Source organism: Scyliorhinus canicula, chromosome 5, assembly GCF_902713615.1.
Source record: "Scyliorhinus canicula chromosome 5, sScyCan1.1, whole genome shotgun sequence".
Taxonomy (NCBI): Eukaryota; Metazoa; Chordata; class Chondrichthyes; order Carcharhiniformes; family Scyliorhinidae; genus Scyliorhinus; species Scyliorhinus canicula.
Genome location: NC_052150.1, coordinates 204,744,683 through 204,767,330, shown reverse-complemented (window position 1 = coordinate 204,767,330; position 22,648 = coordinate 204,744,683). Strand labels below are relative to the sequence as shown.

General features: G+C 43.5%; 1 protein-coding gene across 3 annotated transcripts in view; it reads left to right on the top strand.

The window, feature by feature from the left end:
* The window catches only part of nom1 (nucleolar protein with MIF4G domain 1), an 81,993-nt gene extending 59,937 nt beyond the window's left edge, over window positions 1-22,056 (top strand). For all 3 annotated transcript variants that reach the window (XM_038798383.1, XM_038798381.1, XM_038798382.1), the window contains exons 9-11: window positions 3,189-3,320; window positions 15,975-16,084; window positions 21,527-22,056. In XM_038798383.1, coding sequence (XP_038654311.1) covers window positions 3,189-3,320; window positions 15,975-16,084; window positions 21,527-21,704 — 420 coding nt within the window. In that variant the 3' untranslated portion in view covers window positions 21,705-22,056. The remainder of the gene's footprint in view (window positions 1-3,188; window positions 3,321-15,974; window positions 16,085-21,526) is intronic.
* The last annotated feature ends 592 nt before the right edge of the window (window positions 22,057-22,648 follow it).

Genomic DNA, 22,648 nt, shown 5'->3' with positions numbered 1-22,648 from the left:
CCCTATTTTCTATGTTTCTATGAAAAATGATTTTGGATCCTTCGACATAAAAAATGATTTTACAGCTGGTTTATTTTCAAACACCATATCTGTTCCAGTACCCCAGGGAACTGATTATAATGCACTTTTCCTTGCTTATACAATTGTTTTCTAGTAGTTTAATAATTTGAATTAGAACCAGTTCCTACTTTGATTAATTATGAAAGGGCAGTATGGTGGTTAGTACTGCTGCCTCACGGCGCTCCAGAACCGTGGTTTGATCCCAGCCCTGGGTCACTGTCTGTGTGGAGTTTGCACATTCTCCCCGTGTCTGTGTGGATCTCGCCCCCACAACCCAAAAAGGGGTGCAGGGTAGGGTTGGCTATGCTAAATTGCCCCTTAATTGGGGGAAAAAAGAATTGGGTGCTCTAAATTTATTTTGAAAAAGCTATAAAGTGCTTTCGGATATCCTGTGATCATGACAAATGCTATATAAATGCAGGTACTTTTTCACCTTTTCAAGTGGGTGCCTATGGTTTTTCATGCAGTTCGATCTTTCTAAGGTAATCAATGCAGGGACAGGAAGCTGTTTGTTAACTTGAAGGATATCCATTAACAAAAGTGAAAACAGATATAGGTGTGACTGTTGATTAATCACTGAACACTTCATCAATATATCGCTTACTGCATAAAGCTAATCATTTATTAGAGTTTCTCAGAGGTACTTGGCTGTAAAATAAACAAGATAATTTAATCTTCAATAGATTAGTTGGGAGACCAATTTGAACAAATTTTGGCACCCTACCATTAAAGTGCATTGATATAATAGGTTCAAAGGACAGTGACAAGAATGATGGAGACTTAGGGCTCTGAATTCTGAGGAGTACTTCTGAGCCAAACTTGGTTTCATTTGAGAAAAGTAGATTTGGGAAGGGGCAAAACCTGATGTATTTAATCTGCAGACAAACATAGATAAAATAAATGAAAACTGACTGTGTAACCATGACTGTAAGCCTAGAGCTGTCAAGTGCAAGTCTAAAATTCGTGAACTATGTTTAACTGATACCTAATTTTGTTTTAATTTTTCCAAATAAGGGGCAATTTAGCGTGGCCAATCCATCCACCCAGCACATCTTTGAGTTGTCGGGATGAGACCCACGCAGATACAGGGAGAATGTGCAAACTCCACACGGCAGTGATTTGGGGCCAGGATTGAACCTGGGTCCTCGGCGCCATGAGGCAGCAGTGCTAACCACTGCCACCATGCTGCCCAATTGATAGCTTATCACTGCTGCCTCACTGCACCGGGGATCCAGGTTCAATCCCGGCCCAGGCCACTGTCCATGTGGAGTTTTCACGTTCTCCCCCTGCCTGCATGCTCCCTCCACTCCACAACCCAAAGATGTGCAGGGTAGGTGGATTGACCAAGCTAAATTGCCCCTTAATTGGGGGGGAAAAAATTGGGCACTTTAATTTTTTTTTTAATTAAAAAGACCTGTGCCAATTGACCCCTTCAAATAGGGGCTGTATTGTTTTAAAATCTGAATCAGACTAAACACTATAGAGATAAATATGAACACTAGAAAATAAGAACAAGAAGAAGGCTTTTCCTTTACCCTGATAGTTGGGCAACCAGCTAACTACTTCTCACCCAGAAGTGCAAAGTGACGATCCTTAATAGTAATGCAATTGCTTCCATTCATTCAGCTGTTTAGGTTTACAGGTGAAGTAGAATGCACTTACCTGACGAGTTTCTTCCGCTGAAGACAAACATGACTGCATGCAATATTTGTTTTATCCCTGTGAACATTCTGTGCTTAAAGCTGGCCTTGAGAGTTAAATGCTTACGTGTTAACAATTCGAGAGATAGCAGCAAAAAAACTTCCTTTAAAATAAAGGCTGCATTATTTATTCCAAGTTAAATTGTGCATTATTTATTCCAAGTTAAATTGTATTTTTACCTCTGTTTACCATATTGAGATATTGGCACTTTGCAGTGTTTTACAGATGTCATTTAACATTTGCTGTAATAATTTAAGCTGATGCATTTTATGTAATGTGATGTTAATTTTAAAGTGGATTGATTGAAATGGTTTAGAAATCCTAACAATATATTGAAGATTGTCTTATTAAAAAGTAATAGTTATGGAGAATATAGCTTCAAATTTTTTTCAATGCACTGTCAAATGTTTACAGCCTAAAGATATCAACTTAAAAAGTCATAATCTTTATTATTGTCACAAGTAAGCTTACATTGCAATGAAGTTACTGTGAAAAGCCCCTAGTCGCAACACTCCAGCGCCTGTTCGGGTACACAGTGAGAATTCAGAATGTCCAATTCACCTAAAACGTCTTTCAGGACTTGTGGAAGGAAACCAGAGCAAAGGGAGAATGTGCAAACTCCACACAGACAGTGACCCAAGCCGAAATCGAACCTGGGACCCTGGTGCTGTGAAACAACATTGCTAACCACTTTCCTACCATGCTGCCATTTTGAGTGAAAAATTGTTTTTACCAGTCCTCTCCAGATTCAGTGTGACTTCCACCAAAGCCTTTCTGTATTGTAGGAACACATACCCAAAGTAAAGATTTTTGATTAACAAGGGGATGAAAGATTATCGGGGTGATCAGGAATGTGGGGTTGAAGTTGCAATCAGATCAGCCACGATCTTATTGAATGGTGGAGCAGGTACGAGGGCCGAGTTGCCTTCTCCTCATTCGTACCTTTGTGGCATTTAAGAGTGTCCTGGAATTAACATGGACTTGTTTTTGACTGCAGCATCAAAATATGTCAACAAAATGTGATGCATACATACCTTCAGATGTCTTTATATGTAGATTTCCCCCATTTCAGTGCACTGCTCCAAAAATACTTAACTGCCATTTTGATCATGTCAAAATTTCTGTAAATGGGGTTGCAATGAGGAGACAAATACAATGAACACAAAAGCTTGAATAGTAGTGGTTTAGCTCTAATTCATTTTCATTTTTGATTTTGTTAATGGAAATTTAATAATTGCTAATTGGACATACAATGCACTCTATAACCTGCACATCCAAAAGCAGGGGAGTTTGTCCTGCTCAGCTGGATAAATAGACTAAAACTATCAAATCCAATAACTTTGTTTTGAATCTTGCTGACCTACTTAGATTCACTTAAGCATTCATAGATATTTTAAAATTTCTGTTTGATCCTTCAACCCTAATAGATGACATTCCAATTCAGCATGTGGGATCGTTTCCGAGAACTAAAGAGCATGACCAACGTGGCAACCACAAGCTTGGTTCGTCTCCTTGTTCACCTTCTCAGCAAGAAAGTGGTATCTCTGTCCATCTTTAAGGTGAGTGTATTCTGAAAGCTTGGGGCTGGTTTAGCACACTGGGCTAATTTGCTGGCTTTTAAAGCAGACCAAGGCAGGCCAGCAGCACGGTTCAATTCCCGTACCAGCCTCCCCGAACAGGCGCCGGAATGTTGCGACTAGGGGCTTTTCACAGTAACTTCATTGAAGCCTACAATAAGTGATTTTCATTTCATTTTCATTTCTTTTCATTTCACATCATTGCTCTTCCAAACATAATCCCTTATCGTACAAGATCTTAACTTGGAGGTTCCAGTCATCTGTGGAAGGGATCACAAGCCACTGACCAAATTAGAAACTGTGGTCTTTACTTTGTGCACTGTAGCATTGAGTACCTCCTGATTATAGCATTGATCCATCAGGAATGCCATGCCCCCTTTCACATTACAAACCATCCTTTCTGCCTTCTCCACACTTTTTTTTTACCCCCCTCCTGCCCGCCACACTAGCTCACCTCACCTGCACCCCGACTGATCACCCAAACACTCCAGCTCCTTTTTTCGGCTGTTGTCGGAGTTTCCTGGTGTCCGGCCAGTGGTGCTGGGCTTGAGAGATGGGTATGCAAGTGAACAGAGCGAAGAGTGTGGGAGGGGAGCTGGGAGCAGAGCTGAGGGTGCCAGGGGGGATGTTGCAGTGCTGGGTGATTAGGGGACAGCTGTGAAGAGGGGGGAAGAGTGCTTTGGCATTTTGTACATGGGATGCACTCCTGAAGAACTTTTTGTGCTTGCTAGGCGCACAGCTCTATATAAATCAGGCTAAAAATCTGTTTAAGTATCGGTCCAGTAGCCCAGGTTTACCTGGTGGCAGCCCCCAGTGAGACGATTAACAGGGGCTCCCACCAAGCTATTTCTGCTGTCAATCCGGACGTTCGGGGTTCAGGGTTAAATCAGTGACTCAGACCTCCTGATGCCTTTGTAGCCCAATTGAGAGCGGAAATCAGGCCCATTCAGTTCACATCTGTCCTCTTCTTTACATTCCTTATTGCACAATGCTTAATTTGGTACCCGAGTGTTAAATCATTACCTCACTTCAAAACTCTGAAGAAGAGTCGTGGACTCGGAAGCATTAACTCTTGTTTCTCTCTCCACAGTTGCTGCCAGATTTGCTGAGTTTTTCCAGCATTTTCTTCTTTTATTTCAAGTTACTTGGCCCTTACTAACTGTATACAACATTGGAAGCAGGGAAAACATGTTGCCGTGTTTCCCAACTGAATGTGTTCCTCAGAGGGTGTGTTGGAGATTTCCTTACATAAAACTTGTAAATATTGCTTTGTTGCCTGGAGATCTGCTGTAAAAGAACATTTTTAATGCACATTTTTCTTCCTGGAGAAGTATGAACAACATTTGCACAGAACTGAGAGCAAATGATGGTAACTTATCATGTAAAGTATAAATGGAATGTTCTTATCAGGACTACGTGAGAGGAGTAAAAGTAAACCATCTAATGTGTGCGAGAGGATAATCAGGAAGTCTTCATTTCACAAGTAAATCATAAAACCACTAGAGATGTAGCAGGATGCCAGATAATTTGAGCTGCTAGCATTAGCATCGGAGTGACTAATGTCTCATTTAAACCTGAGAGTCACCCACTTGGAAAGCTTTTCAAAGCATGAGAAATGTTTTAACAGGAAAAGAATTATGGTTGATGTGGCGAAAAAAGACAATACCAGCCTCTTGGTTCTAGCCATGGAAGTCTCAGTCATGAAGGTTCAATGATGGCTTAATTATATTGTCAGTTATCAAGTTTAGCACCTCACAGCAGCTACTAAATTTGCTCGTTGGCTTGAGCCGAGTTAGATGATATTGACTAAATAAGAATATGGATACATTAATTACTTTCCTGGGTTAGCAGGGGGAAACAGCCAAAAATTCCACTCCAATAATTTTCTACTCAGAGTTCATGTTAGGGGGAGAACTCAAATTGGCTTGTTATAATGCTTCCAAGTATAAAACAGCCTGCCTTTGCAAACCTGCATCTTAGTATTGCTAACAAGGTTCACGTTGGAATAATACCCACTTTGGTAAGCAGGAGGATACTAGCCCATGTGGAACCGGGGAGGGTTTAAACTAATGGGGAGGGTTTAAACTAATGTGGCAGGGGGATGGGAACCGATGCAGGAAGTTGGAAGGTAGTAAAACAGGGACAGAAGTAAAAGGAAGTAAGGGGAAAAGTGCAAGTCAGGGAAGACATAGTCAGAAATCTAAAAGGGCGACAGTACAAGGTACAGTGACTGAGGGGAGCACAGTGAATAGGTCCAGTAATAACAAAAGGAATAAAACTGGAGATGTTAAGATTCAAAACAGAGGTAAAAAAAACAAAATAAGTGTACTTTACCTGAATGCTCGTAGTATTCGGAATAAAGTAAATGAGTTGATGGCACAAATCATCGTAAATGACTATGATTTAGTGGCCATTACTGAAACATGGTTAAAGGATGGTCACGACTGGGAGTTAAATATCCGAGGGTATCAAACTATTCGGAAGGACAGAGTGGATGGTAAGGGAGAGGGTGTTGCTCTGTTATTTAAGGATGACATCCGGGCAATAGTAAGGGATGACATCAGTGCTATGGAGGATAAGGTTGAATCCATTTGGGTGGAAATCAGGAATAGTAAGGCGAAAAAGTCACTGATAGGAGTAGTCTATAGGCCACCAAATAGTAATGTTATGGTGGGGCAGGCAATAAACAAAGAAATAACTGATGCATGTAGAAATGGTACAGCAGTTATCATGGGGGATTTTAATCTACATGTCGATTGGTTTAACCAGGTCGGTCAAGGCAACCTTGAGGAGGAGTTTATAGAATGTATCCGCGATAGTTTCCTAGAACAGTATGTAATGGAACCTACGAGGGAACAAGCGGTCCTAGATCTTGTCCTGTGTAATGAGACAGGATTGATTCATGATCTCATAGTTAGGGATCCTCTCGGAAGGAGCGATCACAATATGGTGGAATTTAAAATACAGATGGAGGGTGAGAAAGTAAAATCAAATACTAGTGTTTTGTGTTTAAACAAAGGAGATTACAAGGGGATGAGAGAAGAACTAGCTAAGGTAGACTGGGAGCAAATACTTTATGGTGGAACAGTTGAGGAACAGTGGAGAACCTTCCAAGCGATTTTTCACAGTGCTCAGCAAAGGTTTATACCAACAAAAAGGAAGGACGGAAGAAAGAGGGAAAATCGACCGTGGATATCTAAGGAAATAAGGGAGAGTATCAAATTGAAGGAAAAAGCATATAAAGTGGCAAAGATTACTGGGAGATTAGAGGACTGGGAAATCTTTAGGGGGCAACAGAAAGCTACTAAAAAAGCTATAAAGAAGAGTAAGATAGAGTATGAGAGTAAACTTGCTCAGAATATAAAAACAGACAGTAAAAGTTTTTACAAATATATAAGACAAAAAAGAGTGGCTAAGGTAAATATTGGTCCTTTAGAGGATGAGAAGGGAGTTTTAATAATGGGAGATGAGGAAATGGCTGAGGAACTGAACAGGTTTTTTGGGTCGGTCTTCACAGTGGAAGACACAAATAACATGCCAGTGACTGATAGAAATGAGGCTATGACAGGTGAGGACCTTGAGAGTCTTGTTATCACTAAGGAGGGAGTGATGGGCAAGCTAATGGGGCTAACGGTAGACAAGTCTCCTGGCCCTGATGGAATGCACCCCAGAGTGCTAAAAGAGATGGCTAGGGAAATTGCAGATGCACTAGTGGTAATTTACCAAAATTCACTAGACTCTGGGGTGGTCCCGGTGGATTGGAAATTAGCAAACGTGACGCCACTGTTTAAAAAAGGAGGTAGGCAGAAAGCAGGAAATTATAGGCCAGTGAGCTTAACTTCGGTAGTAGGGAAGATGCTGGAATCTATCATCAAGGAAGAAATTGCGAGGCATCTGGATAGAAATTGTCCCATTGGGCAGACGCAGCATGGGTTTGTAAAAGGCAGGTCATGCCTAACTAATTTAGTGGAATTTTTTGAGGACATTACCAGTGCAGTAGATAACGGGGAGCCGATGGATGTGGTATATCTGGATTTCCAGAAAGCCTTTGACAAGGTGCCACACAAAAGGTTGCTGCATAAGATAAAGATGCATGGCATTAAGGGTAAAGTAGTAGCATGGATAGAGGATTGGTTAATTAATAGAAAGCAAAGAGTTGGGATAAATGGGTGTTTCTCTGGTTGGCAATCAGTAGCTAGTGGTGTCCCTCAGGGATCTGTGTTGGGCCCACAATTGTTCACAATTTACATAGATGATTTGGAGTTGGGGACCAAGGGCAATGTGTCCAAGTTTGCAGATGACACTAAGATGAGTGGTAAAGCGAAAAGTGCCGAGGATACTGGAAGTCTGCAGAGGGATTTGGATAGGTTAAGTGAATGGGCTCGGGTCTGGCAGATGGAATACAATGTTGACAAATGTGAGGTTATCCATTTTGGTAGGAATAACAGCAAACGGGACTATTATTTAAACGATAAAATATTAAAGCATGCCGCTGTTCAGAGAGACTTGGGTGTGCTAGTGCATGAGTCACAGAAGGTTGGTTTACAAGTGCAACGGGTGATTAAGAAGGCAAATGGAATTTTGTCCTTCATTGCTAGAGGGATGGAGTTTAAGACTAGGGAGGTTATGTTGCAATTGTATAAAGTGTTAGTGCGGCCACACCTGGAGTATTGTGTTCAGTTTTGGTCTCCTTACTTGAGAAAGGACGTACTGGCGCTGGAGGGTGTGCAGAGGAGATTCACTAGGTTAATCCCAGAGCTGAAGGGGTTGGATTATGAGGAGAGGTTGAGTAGACTGGGACTGTACTCGTTGGAATTTAGAAGGATGAGGGGGGATCTTATAGAAACATTTAAAATTATGAAGGGAATAGATAGGATAGATGCGGGCAGGTTGTTTCCACTGGCGGGTGACAGCAGAACTAGGGGACATAGCCTCAAAATAAGGGGAAGTAGATTTAGGACTGAGTTTAGGAGGAACTTCTTCACCCAAAGGGTTGTGAATCTATGGAATTCCTTGCCCAGTGAAGCAGTTGAGGCTCCTTCATTACATGTTTTTAAGGTAAAGATAGATAGTTTTTTGGAGAATAAAGGGATTAAGGGTTATGGTGTTCGGGCCGGAAAGTGGAGCTGAGTCCACAAAAGATCAGCCATGATCTAATTGAATGGCGGAGCAGGCTCGAGGGGCCAGATGGCCTACTCCTGCTCCTAGTTCTTATGTTCTTATCAGTGAGAAAATTGTTAAGGAACTAAAGTCATCGCAATAGTCAATGCTTTTGCCAATGCACTGTAGTAATTTTCTTGAAAAGTGTAGCATTGTGCACATTATTATTCATGATTTGACCACACTTAATAATTTCCCACAGGTTTACTTGTATTTTAATCAGTTATATATTTACGGTGTTGTTACGACACCCTGGGCAAGTGCACAGTCAATTCCAGCCCCACTACTCCCGGAGTCACAACACAAGTGAATTGACCAGTAATTCTTATAAAAATACCTGAAGCCTTTGGCTGCTCAATAACTACAGTCAGCAGGTGGTGGCTCTTTAGCACACTTCCTTCACAGCATCCTTGCTGATTAAAGTTTCTGGTTTACACCCAGTAATGGTCGTCTTTGTAGAGTCATTCATTCTTCAGTATCCCCACAAGTTTGAAAATGCAAAATTCATTAGGCAGCAGGCTTTCTAGAGAAACACCTTGAGCGGGATTCTCCCATCGGGTGGCCAAGTGCCGACGCCGGCGTAAAAGCGCCCCACACCGCTCCAGCTGCCGATTCTGGCCTGAACCCGGCGCCGTGGGGTCCGCATATGCACAATTAGTCCAGCAGCAACTAGTGCAGTTGGCCCGGTACAAACTAGTGCATGCGCAGTGGCCTACTTCCCCGCGCTGGCCCCAACGCCAAATGGCGCAGGGCTGCAAGAGCCGGCGTGGAGGAAAAGAGGCCAGAGAGGCCAGTCCACCAATCGGTGCACCTCGATTGCGGGCCAGGCCACTACGGAAGCTCCCCCCCCCCCCCCCCCCCCCCCACACACAGGCTGCCCCGGACCCTTCAACGGCGAGGTCCTGCCAGCTCAGAGTATATTAGAAAGGCGCCGGTGGGACTCAGCTTTTTCTTTACGGCCACTCAGCCCATCCGGGCCGGAGAGTCGTCGCATACCCCGACCGGCGCCACGCCAGCCCCAGTTCCGAATTCCACCCCTTATTTCTCATCAAACTGGGCCTTCAGCTCATGGTTTGACTTCAGGCCTCTGCAGCCTCAAGAGAACATTACCCAGACTTGCTGGAGAGAGCATCAGCCCTCATAGTGGCCTTTTGGAGAGAATTAATTTGACCTTGTTCGAGGGAGTTCAAACTGGAACCTCGGAACTCTGAAAGCCCCGCTAGTGGAAGAATATAATATCCAATCATCATCTGTTACTGGGCAGAACACAACCTTTTGGGCCAATTCATTGATCATCAGCCAAACCAATCAAACCGAGTCCCAGTCAATCTCTATCATTGGTGCTGATCAGTCTACAACTCCAGTCCAAACTAGCACATACTTCAGCTTGAATTAACGGCAGAGGCCACTGCTTTCTTCTGCTTGAATTAGAGACATATGCTGCCTTAAAGGCACATGTCCATAAGTCATTCACGGATCAGTAATGTAACGGCAAAATAAAAGAAAGGGGAAATAGAGGGACAAACAGAAGGACTCTTGCAGTGCAATGATACAGAATATTACAACTGCAATGTCTTCTGTATCCAAATTAAGTGAATAAAATTTGAGACGTGGGTTTCAAGAGCTTCCTATATATTTCGTCCTCCAAATAACCATAAGACATAGGAGCAGAATTAGGCCGCTTGGCTCACCGGGTCTGCTCTGCCAATCAATCATGGCTGGTATTTTCTCATCCCCATTCTCCTGCCTTCTCCCCATAACCCCTGATCCCCTTATTAATCAAGAACCTGTCCATCTCTGTCTTAAAGATACTCAGTGAATTGGCCGCCACAGCCTTCTGCAGCAAAGAGTTCCACAGATTCACCACCCTCTGACTGAAGAAATTCCTCCTCATCTCTGTTTTAAAGGATCATCCCTTGAATCTGTGATTGTTAACTCCATTTTATACAGATAGAAGTTCCAGATTCAAATCCCAGTTCTGGTGGGCAGCAGTATAATTTATATGCAAAATATAAAATAAGAACCGGGAATGCTGGAGAGAAACAGAGGGTGCAATTCTCCCAAAATATTTCAAAGTTAATTTGTGGTGTGTTTTTCAGGGATTTAATTCCCCACTGCTATTCAGTGGCAATTAGTGACCCTTTTGGGCCCTGGGGAGTTTCTCAGTGGTTTAGCCCATGCTTAGAATTTCTTTTTACCCTGGGACCTGGATGCAGGGATCAGGCCGCAATTTTGAAAGGGTGCCCCAATCTCTAAGTGAGCTTGTGGGTCCTCCACAACCCCCCTCCCCACCCCCCACCGCCGCACGCACATGGACACTACCCCACTGTGGGGTCCCTGGGGGTCCCACATCTTCGGGCCCCCCCCAACCTGGCAGAGGCCCCTAATCACCTGCCCTCACTCTTTCTCTCCCCCCCCCCCCCCCCCCCCCCCCCCCCCCCCCCCCCCCCCCCCCCGGATCCTTGGCAACACCATCCTGGCACTCGGACACCCTTGCTTTGGTACCCAGGCAGTGCTGCCAGCTAGCTAGGCAGTGCCAGGGTGGCAATGCTGAGATACCAGCTGGGCTGTGCCAAGGTGCCCATGTTCCAGGGCAAGGGCCAGGGGGCTTGCACTTAACCTGACCACCCAGGGGTCTTTGATGACTTGAGAACCCGGGTGCCGTTCCACCCGGTTCACATTTGTGTGGACCTGCACTGATCGACGTTCGGCTGCAGCCTCCCTGGGGAGGCCGGAGAATTGAGACAGGGTGGTGGACCCTGCCCAGGTAGGCCTTAAGTAGGTTTACGACCTACTTTCGCGAGGGTCATTCAGTCCCGCCCATTTGGGGCAGTGTTCCGTCTCCGAAGTTTCGCAGGACTCCGGTGAATCTCACGTGGCACGGAGCCTGTCGGGAGGCCTGCTGCCAGCCTCTCTCCGGATTCTCCTGCTGTGATGTGCTCTCGTTTGAGCGAACGCGTCCAGAGAAACATGCCCAGAGTCTATGTTTCAGGTCGATAATCTTTTTCAACACTTTTTTTATCATTTGCATAATGCCTTTAACATGTTCGAAAAGCACATTTTGGAAACAATCAGAAATTTGCACTTAAGGCAATATTAGGAAATGAAATGTGGCCAAAAGGGTTAGTTTTGAGGACCTTAAAGTGGGGGAAGGGAGGGAGAATTTTGGGAATGGAATTATAGTGTACAGCTGCAACTTCCCTGCTTTTGTATTCAGTGTCTCTACACTGAAGCTTAAGATCCAAAATGCTTTCCCAAAAACGCACTCAATTTATGATTAGTTTTATGGGACATTTTTCTACATAAATGCACCATGTGATTGAAATTGATTTATGAAGAAGTACAATTGATCAGATTGTGGACCCAGATAGATGAGTAATTATATATTTAGCGTTTTGGCATGAGTCCCCAACCTTCACAGTGTCTTGTACAACCCAGATTTGATAGAAAATTTGCATTCTTGAACGGGCAAGTGAAGAGAGCTCACACAATTCATTGAATGCTGTATCAAGTCGCATTCCTGCTGACAATTCTTACCCTTATTTTCAAAGCCCTCCATGACCTTGCCCTGCCCAATCTTTGTAACCTCCTCCAGCTCTAGAATTCTGCAAGATCTTTGCACTCCTCCAATTCTGGTCTCATGCGTATCCCAGTATTAATTACAATCTGCAGTGCTTTCAACTACGTTCTAAGCTTTGGAATTCCCTTCTGAAACCTCTCAACCTCTCATGACGCTCCTTAAAGTCTGCATCTTTGACCAATAAATCATTTGTCATACTGCCGCCTCCCATGGCTCAATGTTAAATTATATTTGACAACACTTCTATGATGCACCTTGTGACATTTTGCTACATTAAATGGGCTACATAAATGCAAGTTATTAGTTTTTGTTTCAACTAGTAGAGAGGGCCTAGGAAACCATGTCGTCAATGTAATTAATTTCTAAAATATTTTAGGACCGTTAACTAGAATAATACCTTTCAGAATCAACGGTTAAGGTCATCTTCGATTGAAGGTTAACAAACCAGAACTAGTTAACCTGGCGGTAAGGGAGAATCTTGCAAATAGTGATAATCTGAATTAATATTCAAATGGGATTGAGCGGCAGATGGGAGTCCCAAAACAATTTCCAAGTAAGGCAAACTTTGGAGGCCTGAGAAGTGAATTGATTTCAAACTGCGTAGAACTCTGAAAATATAAACCTAAAGCCAATCATTGGGAAGTATTCAGAAATACTATTTCCTCAGGTGGATGTAGCTGTTACAAGGGGACATAACTATAAGATTCAGGGTGGGAGATATAGGAGGGATGTCTGAGATAGGTTCTTTACTCAGAGAGTGGTTAGGGTGTGGAATGGACTGCCTGCTGTGATAGAGGAGTCGGACACTTTAGGAACTTTCAAGCGGTTATTGGATAGGCACATGGAGCACACCAGAATGACGGAGTGGGATAGCTTGATCTTGGTTTCGGACAATGCTCGGCACAACATCGAGGGCTGAAGGGCCTGTTCTGTGCTGTACTATGTGTGACATGTGATTCAAAGCCAGTAGATGAAAGCAAAGGCTCCACTTGTGGGATAACCAACCATAGTCAGCAAGTAACAAAGGATATTTTCAAGCTAATCGAAAAGGCTTACACAAATTGTGCTGAAAATGGAAATCTAGCAGAAAAAGCAACAAAAGAACACAACAATTCATAAGAGATGGAAAGTAGAATGCTAAAAATCAAACTTGGAACGGATATTAAATTAATAACAAGTTTTAGTCATACTCTACCAAATAACAGAAGCTGGACTGGATGGACCATGCAGATTTTTTGTCTGGCAATTCCTGTGTCATAAAATGTGCTCCTATGATCACAGGTACAGATGAGATTATAATAAGAATTGGAAGATTCGTTAAATGAGTAATTCTAAGTTTTTTTTCACAGCAGACGAGCGCAAAGGAACCTAAAAATAAGCAATGTGGAAGAAAATTAATAAAAGTTCTTTCAAAATGTTAAACTGGGCGGCATGGTGGTGCAGTGGTTAGCACTGCTGCCTCGCGGCGCTGAGGACCCGGTTCAATCAAAGCCCCGGGTCACTGTCTGTTTGGAGTTTTCACATTCTCCCTGTGTCTGCATGGGTCTCATCCCCACAACCCAAAAATGTGCAGGTAGGTGGATTGGCCACAGTAAATTGCCCTTTAACTGAAAAAAGAGTTGGTCATTTTAAATTTAAGGAAGAGTAAAAAGAGAATGTTAACGCTCTCGTTGGATCCCATTTGGAATTTTGTTCTGGGCACAGCATATTTTGGAGGATATATTTGACATGGATGATACATTTACCAGAATTAAAACAGTCTGAAAACCATTAATTTGTGAGCAGGTGCATAGACTAGGCTTATATCCCCTTGAGCAAAGAAGAGTAGGTGCTGATTTATTTGAGGTGCTTATGGACAGGACAGAGGTTAATGTAGACCGCATTAAATTCTCCAATCACCAATCCATAAACAGAAAGGTGTTATGATTTGTTTCCCACTGGGTCACTGTCCGTGTGGAGTTTGCACATTCTCCCCGTGTCTGCGTGGGTTTCGCCCCCACAACCCAAAAATGTGCAGAGTAGGTGGATTGGCCACGCTAAATTGCCCCTTAATTGGAAAAAATAATTGGGTAATCTAAAATTTTTTTTAAAAATGATTTGTTTCCCTCTTTATAAGCGGTGGCGTATTTCCCAACCCCTCAGTTTTTTCTCCAATAGACCAGCAACAAGCTCAGGATAGGATGAACTGTTGCACACACTCAAAATGCAAAAGGAGGATCGCAATGTCTCTTCCACACACAGACAGTGAAGAAAGGGGCAGAGAAAAGGAGGATTTGGAGCACAGAGACCACATAAAAAATAAGTATTCGTTCACATGGGTTCCAGAGTCCAGAATCAAATGATATATTCCTTCATGGAGGTTAGCAGGTTGAAAACCAGTGCTGTATAATTGACTTTTCCGGTCATATTAACTTCATGAAATGAATCTATAATTTATTTGAATTTGATTGATTTGAATTTGATTTTTTGTCATGTGTACTGAGGTATAGTGAAAAGTATTGTTCTGCGTACAATCCAGACAAATCGTTCCATACTTTAAAAAATTTGGGATATGCATAAATGCACAGGCATCAGTTGAGCACACGGAGTATAGTACTACTCCGTAGAGAAGATATATGAAGAGATCACTGCAGTCCATAAGAGTCATTCAGAGTCTGGTAACAGAGGGGAAGAAGCTGCTTTTGAACCTGTTAGTGTGTGTTCTCAGACTTTGGTACCTCCTGCCTAATGGAAGAAGTTGGAAGAGAGAATAACCTGGGTGGGAAGGGTCTTTGACTATGCTGCCCGCTTTCCCAAGCCAGCAGAAGGTGTAGACAGTCGACGGATGGGAGGCGGGTTCAGGACTCTCTGTAGTTTCTTACGCTCTTGGGCCAAGCAGTTGCCATACCAGGCTGTGATGCAACCAGATAGGATACTTTCTATGGTGCAGCTGGTCAATGTGGATATGTGCTGTTGTGCTTTCTTTGTCATAGCGTCAACATGGGTGGGACAGGACATTGGTTTTGTACACACCTATGAATTTGAAGCTGTCTATCATCACCACCTTGGCACCATTAATGCAGACAGGGGTGTGTATCATACTTTGCTTCTTGATGTCAATGACCAGCTCTTTAGTTTTGCTGATATTTAGGAAGAGATTGTTGTCATTAAACCACGCGACCTGGTTCTTTATCTCTCTTCTGTACTCTGACTCATCATTGTTAAGATCTGAACCACCACGGGTCATGTCATCAACAAACTTGTAGATGGAGTTTGAGCCAAATTTTGTCCCACAGTAGTGTGTGATTAGGGTGTATAGTGGGGGGCTAAATGCACAGCCTTGCAGGGCCCTAGTATTGAGGACGATCGTGGAGGAGGTGTGGTTGCTTATCCTTACTGATTGATTGTGGTCTATGGGTCAGGACATTCTGCCCGTGTCTGTGTGGGCCTCTCCCCCACAACGCAAAAGATGCGCAGGGTAGGTGGATTGTCCACGCTAAAATTGCTCCTTAATTGGAATTTTTTTTTAATGTTTTTTTTTTATTTTAAAGTGTGTATATTTTTCATTAAAATGTATGGTGTGAGATCTTAGACCATCACTTTTGTTTGGTTGGGGTGGCAGTAAACTTAAAATTAGAGCTAGTCTGTTCAGTGGCCATTTCAGGAAGCACTTCTTCACACACACAGTTGTGGAAATACGGAACGCTCACAACAAAAAGCTGTGGGTGCTGGATTAATGGAATTTTTCAAGCCCCAGATTGATAGATTTTTGTTGGGTATGGTTTTCACGGGAGAATTCTGTTGGGTAGGAGTTTCATAGGGTGCAATACAGACAAGCCATGATCCCAATGAATGACAGAACAAACTCATGGGGCTCATGAAATCTGTTTACCGTATTTATTGCTTCAATATTGCAGGTGATTGAGTTCAGTGAACTGGATAAACCTAAAGTTAGGTTCCTGCGCCAAATTCTCCAGAAACTACTTATGGAGACAGAGCAAGAAGAATTGGTGGCAATATTTCAACGGTAATATTTTGTAATTTTACTATTTCTATTATTTTATTTTAGATAATAAATGTAACAAATGTCATAAGTGTTCAGCCATGTCAATTGATTCTAAAATGGGGACTCCAATCAACATGTCTAAAATATAACTTTCTGTGCCTTGCTTTAGATATTGAGTTATTAAGTAGAAGTAACTTTAGGCCCCACATGTTTACTTCAACACTATGGCTGTCATTAAGTTCTTTATTTTTAGATGAAATGGTGATTAGTGAAGTTTATCATTAAATCAGTAAATTAATATGGTATAAGAGTTTGAATTGTCTTCTTGAGTGGTCTGGTGACAAAGGGTTCTGCCTGCTAACGTTTGACATTTTACATGCCTGGAAGCCCAGGATTGATCCTCACTGTGTTTGCTTAAATTAATTTTTTTTTCATGCAATGTGAGTATCACTGGCTAGGCCAGCATTTATTGTCCATCCCTTATTGCTCTTGAGAAGGTGGTGTGCTGCTTTCATGGTGGTGCACTGCTGTCCATGTGTTGTAGGAACACCCACAGTGTTGTTGGGAGGGAATTCCAGAATGTTGACACTGCAACAATGAAGGAAAGGTGATATAGTTCCATATCAGGGGATCTCGCAACGGGTGTTGTTCCTATACATCTGCTGCTCTTGTACTTCTAGGTGGTAGAGGTTGTGGGTTTGGAGGGTGCTGTCGAAGCCTTAGTGAGTTAATACAGTGCATTGTGTAGGTGGCACTGTGCTGCCACTGTGCACTGATGGTGGAGAGAGTGAATGTTTAAGGTGATGGGCGGGTGCCAATCAAGGGAGCAGCTTTGTCCTAGATGGTGTTGAGTTTTTTGAGTGTTGTATGAGATTATATATTGAAGTTGTGTGAAATTCGTATGCTGTCAATGGCCCACAGCACCTCATGGATGCCCTGTTTTGAGTTGCGAGAACTGTTTGAAATCTATCCCATTTAACCCGATGGTAGTGTCACACAACACATCAGAGGGTATCTTCAGTGTGAAGACAGGCTGTCAGCTCCAGAAGGACTATGTGGTGGCCACTCCTCTTGATGCTGTCATGGACAGCTGCATCTGCAACAAGTAAATTGGTGACATCAAGTTGGCTTTTGCCTTTTGTTGTCTCCCACACCTGCCGAAGACCCAGTCTAGCAGCTATGTCCTTTAGGATTCAGCCAGCTCTGTCAGTTGTAGTTTTATCGAGTCACTCTTGATGATGGACATTGAATCTCCCGATCCGAGTGCATTTTGTGCCCTTGCCACCCTCAGTGCTTCATCCTACTAGTGTTCAATATCCAAGAGTACTTGTTCATCGACTACAGGAGAATGACAGTTGGTAAACAGCTGGAGGTTTTCTTACCCACATTTGACCTGATTAATGAGACTGTATGGAGTCCCTGCTGATTGTATACCACTGTCGGTGGGGCGAGGGATGGCGAGAGTGATGTCTTGATGGCAGGGCCAGGGAGAGAACTCTTGCCCTGTTGTTTCTCCCCCACCCTTATCTAACCTCCCCACACTCCTGGCAATATTTTCCCCCGCCTCCCCAAAACCCTCAAATGCCTCTTATCTAACCTCTCCAGATATCCTCCAACCTTTCCCAGCTAATTCTAACTTCCAATTTTTGCACTAGCCCCAGGAGGACTCTGTGGGGTCGACAGGGCTGAGTGGTCTGCCCAGTTCCATTCCTTTAGACTCTGTAGGGTTTGACACAACTGTGTGATTTGCTAGGCCATTTCATAAGGCAGTTAAGAGTTAACCACAGCTGTAGCTAAGAAGTCAAATTCACTAACCTAAAGGGGGCATCAGAGAGCCAGATATGTTTTTACGACAATCAACAATGGTTTCAAGGCCAATAATCATTATCAGAGTAGCTTTTCGTTCCAGACATTTTAATTTGGGATTTGAACCTGTGTCCCCCAGAGCTATGGACCTCTGAATTACAGTGGCATTACCAGAGCATTGGGCCTGGGAATTACAGTGGCATTACCAGCGCATTGGGCCTGGGAATTACAGTGGCATTACCAGAGCATTGGGCTTGGGAATTACAGGGACATTACCAGCGCATTGGGCCTGGGAATTACAGTGGCATTACCAGAGCATTGGGCCTGGGAATTACAGGGACATTACCAGCGCATTGGGCCTGGGAATTACAGTGGCATTACCAGCGCATTGGGCCTGGGAATTACAGTGACATTACCAGAGCATTGGGCCTGGGAATTACAGTGGCATTACCAGCGCATTGGGCCTGGGAATTACAGGGACATTACCAGCGCATTGGGCCTGGGAATTACAGTGACATTACCAGAGCATTGGGCCTGGGAATTACAGTGACATTACCAGCGCATTGGGCCTTGGATTTACAGGGACATTACCAGCACATTGGGCCTGGGAATTACAGTGACATTACCAGAGCATTGGGCCTGGGAATTACAGTGACATTACCAGCGCATTGGGCCTGGGAATTACAGTGGCATTACCAGAGCATTGGGCCTGGGAATTACAGTGGCATTACCAGCGCATTGGGCCTGGGAATTACAGTGGCATTACCAGAGCATTGGGCCTGGGATTTACAGGGACATTACCAGCGCATTGGGCCTGGGAATTACAGGGACATTACCAGCGCATTGGGCCTGGGAATTACAGTGACATTACCAGAGCATTGGGCCTGGGAATTACAGTGACATTACCAGCGCATTGGGCCTTGGATTTACAGGGACATTACCAGCACATTGGGCCTGGGAATTACAGTGACATTACCAGAGCATTGGGCCTGGGAATTACAGGGACATTACCAGAGCATTGGGCTTGGGAATTACAGTGACATTACCAGCGCATTTGGCCTGGGAATTACAGGGACATTACCAGCACATTAGGCCTGGGAATTACAGGGACATTACCAGCGCATTGGGCCTGGGAATTACAGTGGCATTACCAGAGCATTGGCCTGGGAATTACAGTGACATTACCAGCGCATTTGGCCTGGGAATTACAGGGACATTACCAGCACATTAGGCCTGGGAATTACAGGGACATTACCAGCGCATTGGGCCTGGGAATTACAGTGGCATTACCAGAGCATTGGCCTGGGAATTACAGTGACATTACCAGCGCATTTGGCCTGGGAATTACAGGGACATTACCAGCACATTAGGCCTGGGAATTACAGGGACATTACCAGCGCATTGGGCCTGGGAATTACAGTGGCATTACCAGAGCATTGGCCTGGGATTTACAGTGACATTACCAGCGCATTTGGCTTGGGAATTACAGTGACATTACCAGCGCATTGGGCCTGGGAATTACAGTGGCATTACCAGAGCATTGGCCTGGGATTTACAGTGACATTACCAGCGCATTTGGCTTGGGAATTACAGTGACATTACCAGCGCATTGGGCCTGGGAATTACAGTGGCATTACCAGCACATTGGGCCTGGGAATTACAGTGGCATTACCAGCACATTGGGCCTGGGAATTACAGTGGCATTACCAGCACATTGGGCCTGGGAATTACAGTGGCATTACCAGCGCATTGGGCCTGGGAATTACAGTGACATTACCAGAGCATTGGCCTGGGAATTACAGGGACATTACCAGAGCATTGGCCTGGGAATTACAGGGACATTACCAGCACATTGGGATGGGAATTACAGTGACATTACCAGCACATTGGGCCTGGGAATTACAGTGGCATTACCAGCACATTGGGCCTGGGAATTACAGTGGCATTACCAGCGCATTGGGCCTGGGAATTACAGTGACATTACCAGAGCATTGGGCCTGGGAATTACAGGGACATTACCAGCGCATTGGGCCTTGGATTTACAGTGACATTACCAGAGCATTGGCCTGGGAATTACAGGGACATTACCAGAGCATTGGGCCTGGGAATTACAGGGACATTACCAGCACATTGGGCCTGGGAATTACAGGGACATTACCAGCGCATTGGGCCTGGGAATTACAGGGACATTACCAGCACATTGGGCCTGGGAATTACAGGGACATTACCAGAGCATTGGGCCTGGGAATTACAGTGACATTACCAGCGCATTGGGCCTGGGAATTACAGGAACATTACCAGAGCATTGGGCCTGGGAATTACAGGGACATTACCAGCGCATTGGGCCTCAGAATTACAGTGACATTACCAGCACATTGGGCCTGGGAATTACAGTGACATTACCAGAGCATTGGGCTTGGGAATTACAGTGACATTACCAGCGCATTGGGCCTCGGAATTACAGTGACATTACCAGCGCATTGGGCCTGGGAATTACAGTGACATTACCAGAGCATTGGGCCTGGGAATTACAGTGACATTACCAGCGCATTGGGCCTCGGAATTATAGTGACATTACCAGAGCATTGGCCTGGGAATTACAGTGACATTACCAGAGCATTGGGCCTGGGAATTACAGTGACATTACCAGCTCATTGGGCCTAGGAATTACAGTGACATTATCAGCGCACTGGGCCTCGGATTTACAGTGACATTACCAGAGCACTGGGCCTCGGAATTATAGTGACATTATCAGCGCACTGGGCCTGGGAATTACAGTGACATTACCAGAGCACTGGGCCTCGGAATTATAGTGACATTACCACTAGGCTACCACCTCCACTTAAAATATTAGCTAATCCTACACTTTGCTATGGTTTCTAACAGCAGTGTATGTAATTAGCTCATTTATGAAAATTGTGGCAAAGATCTGTTATCAAAATACTTTTACGTTTAGATTGAAATTTGCTGAAACAATTCAACATCTTCAGAATCAAACAGAAAAAGTCATTTCCAGCATGAGAACCATTTGTAAGAGATTGTTTCCAGACGTTAGTCTAATCAAACAGGATTATTTATTCAATGTTACAGTGACCTTCAAGACATCAACTTAGAATTACAAATTTCCAGGCAGCACGGCGGTGCAGTGGGTTAGCCCTGCTACCTCATGGCACCACGGTCCTAGGTTCGATCTTGGCTCTAGGTCACTGTCCGTGTGGAGTTTGCACATTCTCCCTGCGTTTACGTGGGTTTTGCCCCTGCAACACAGATGTGCAGGCTAGGTGGATTGGCCATGCAAAATTGCCCCTTAATTGGAAAAAATTAATTGGGTAACACTTTTTTTTTTAAATATATATATATATATATATATATATTTTTTTTTTTTTAATGAATTACAAATTTCAGATTTGATGACCATTAACTGTTTTGTGACTTTGAGAAAACTTGCACTGTATTCCAAATAATTGCTCTTGACTAGTCTTCAACAATTAGGACGTTCAAAGAATGAACAATTTAGACTTCTGTCCGAGAACAGAAATTGCAATCTGAAGTATCGAGTTGGTAATTACTCGGATATTACAATTTTTTAAATCTTTAACTGTTGATGTGAAATGAAACAAGACATTTTTTCACAGCCCTTCTATTCTATCATTGCAGGATCTCTGGAATTCCAAAGTTGGCAATGTTGCGGGAAGGCCTGAAACTCTTTATTATCCACTTTTTATTGAAGAATGCCTCCAGCCTGGGGACTTCAGAACAAACTAATTTGCTTAAAGAACGTGTGGAAATAGCTGAAAAGGCTTTACAAACTAAAGATACCGTACTGAAGTTTTAACCATCAAACACAACATAGAAGATTTCATATGAATTAGAGAATCTGTTCACAACTTCATGTCCAACAAGCACCTGTCTCAGTATTTTAACCAGTAAGATCTGCATTATAAAACAGGAGACAGTTTGTGTTGCTGCAATCAAAGGAAAATGATCAAGCTTCTACACTTGTCAAAATGGCCACTGGGTGGTGTATTTCTACCACGTCACTATGCTATACTAGTACATTTTTCTGGCTTTTCAATACTGATATGGTTCAAATTATAGTTTGTAGCAGGTTATATTTCTATCTATATAGGAAATACCAGTAATAAATGTTCTGTTCAAGAGAGTCCTTATAAACAAAAAATGCAGCCATTTTATGTCTGAAAATTAATCACAAGCTTATGATTCTATTGTAACCCACATGAGAATATCAAAGAACATATTCATGGAAGATAGATTAGGGTCTTAAAATGTGTTTGTTGTTATTTAATTTCCCTAGACGAAGGTGGAGAAAATTTGATGTGTTCCTGAACATTATATTTTAGATCGCCTGGAAATATTGCCAGCATAATCCATGTGCTGACGATACTGAGCTATACCGGGCAGCACGGTGGTGCAGTGGTTAGCACTGCTGCCTCGCGGCACCGAGGACCCGGGTTCAATCCCGGCTCAGTCACTGTCCGTGTGGAATTTGCACATTCACCCTGTGTCTGCATGGGTCTCACTCCCACAATCCAAGACGTGCAGGTTAGGTGGATTGGCTATGCTAAATTGCCTATTAATTGGGAAAAAAAGGATTGGGTACTCTAAATTCATTTTTTAAAAAGACATTGAGCTATACCTCTTTGCTCTTCTCTTCAACCTTTTACTGTCTTTGTGTTGTCAAACTCCACAAACTCTCACTTTTCCCAGTCACTAACTCAGATTGAACTAGAAAGTTTTCAACCTCAGTGTCCTATTCCG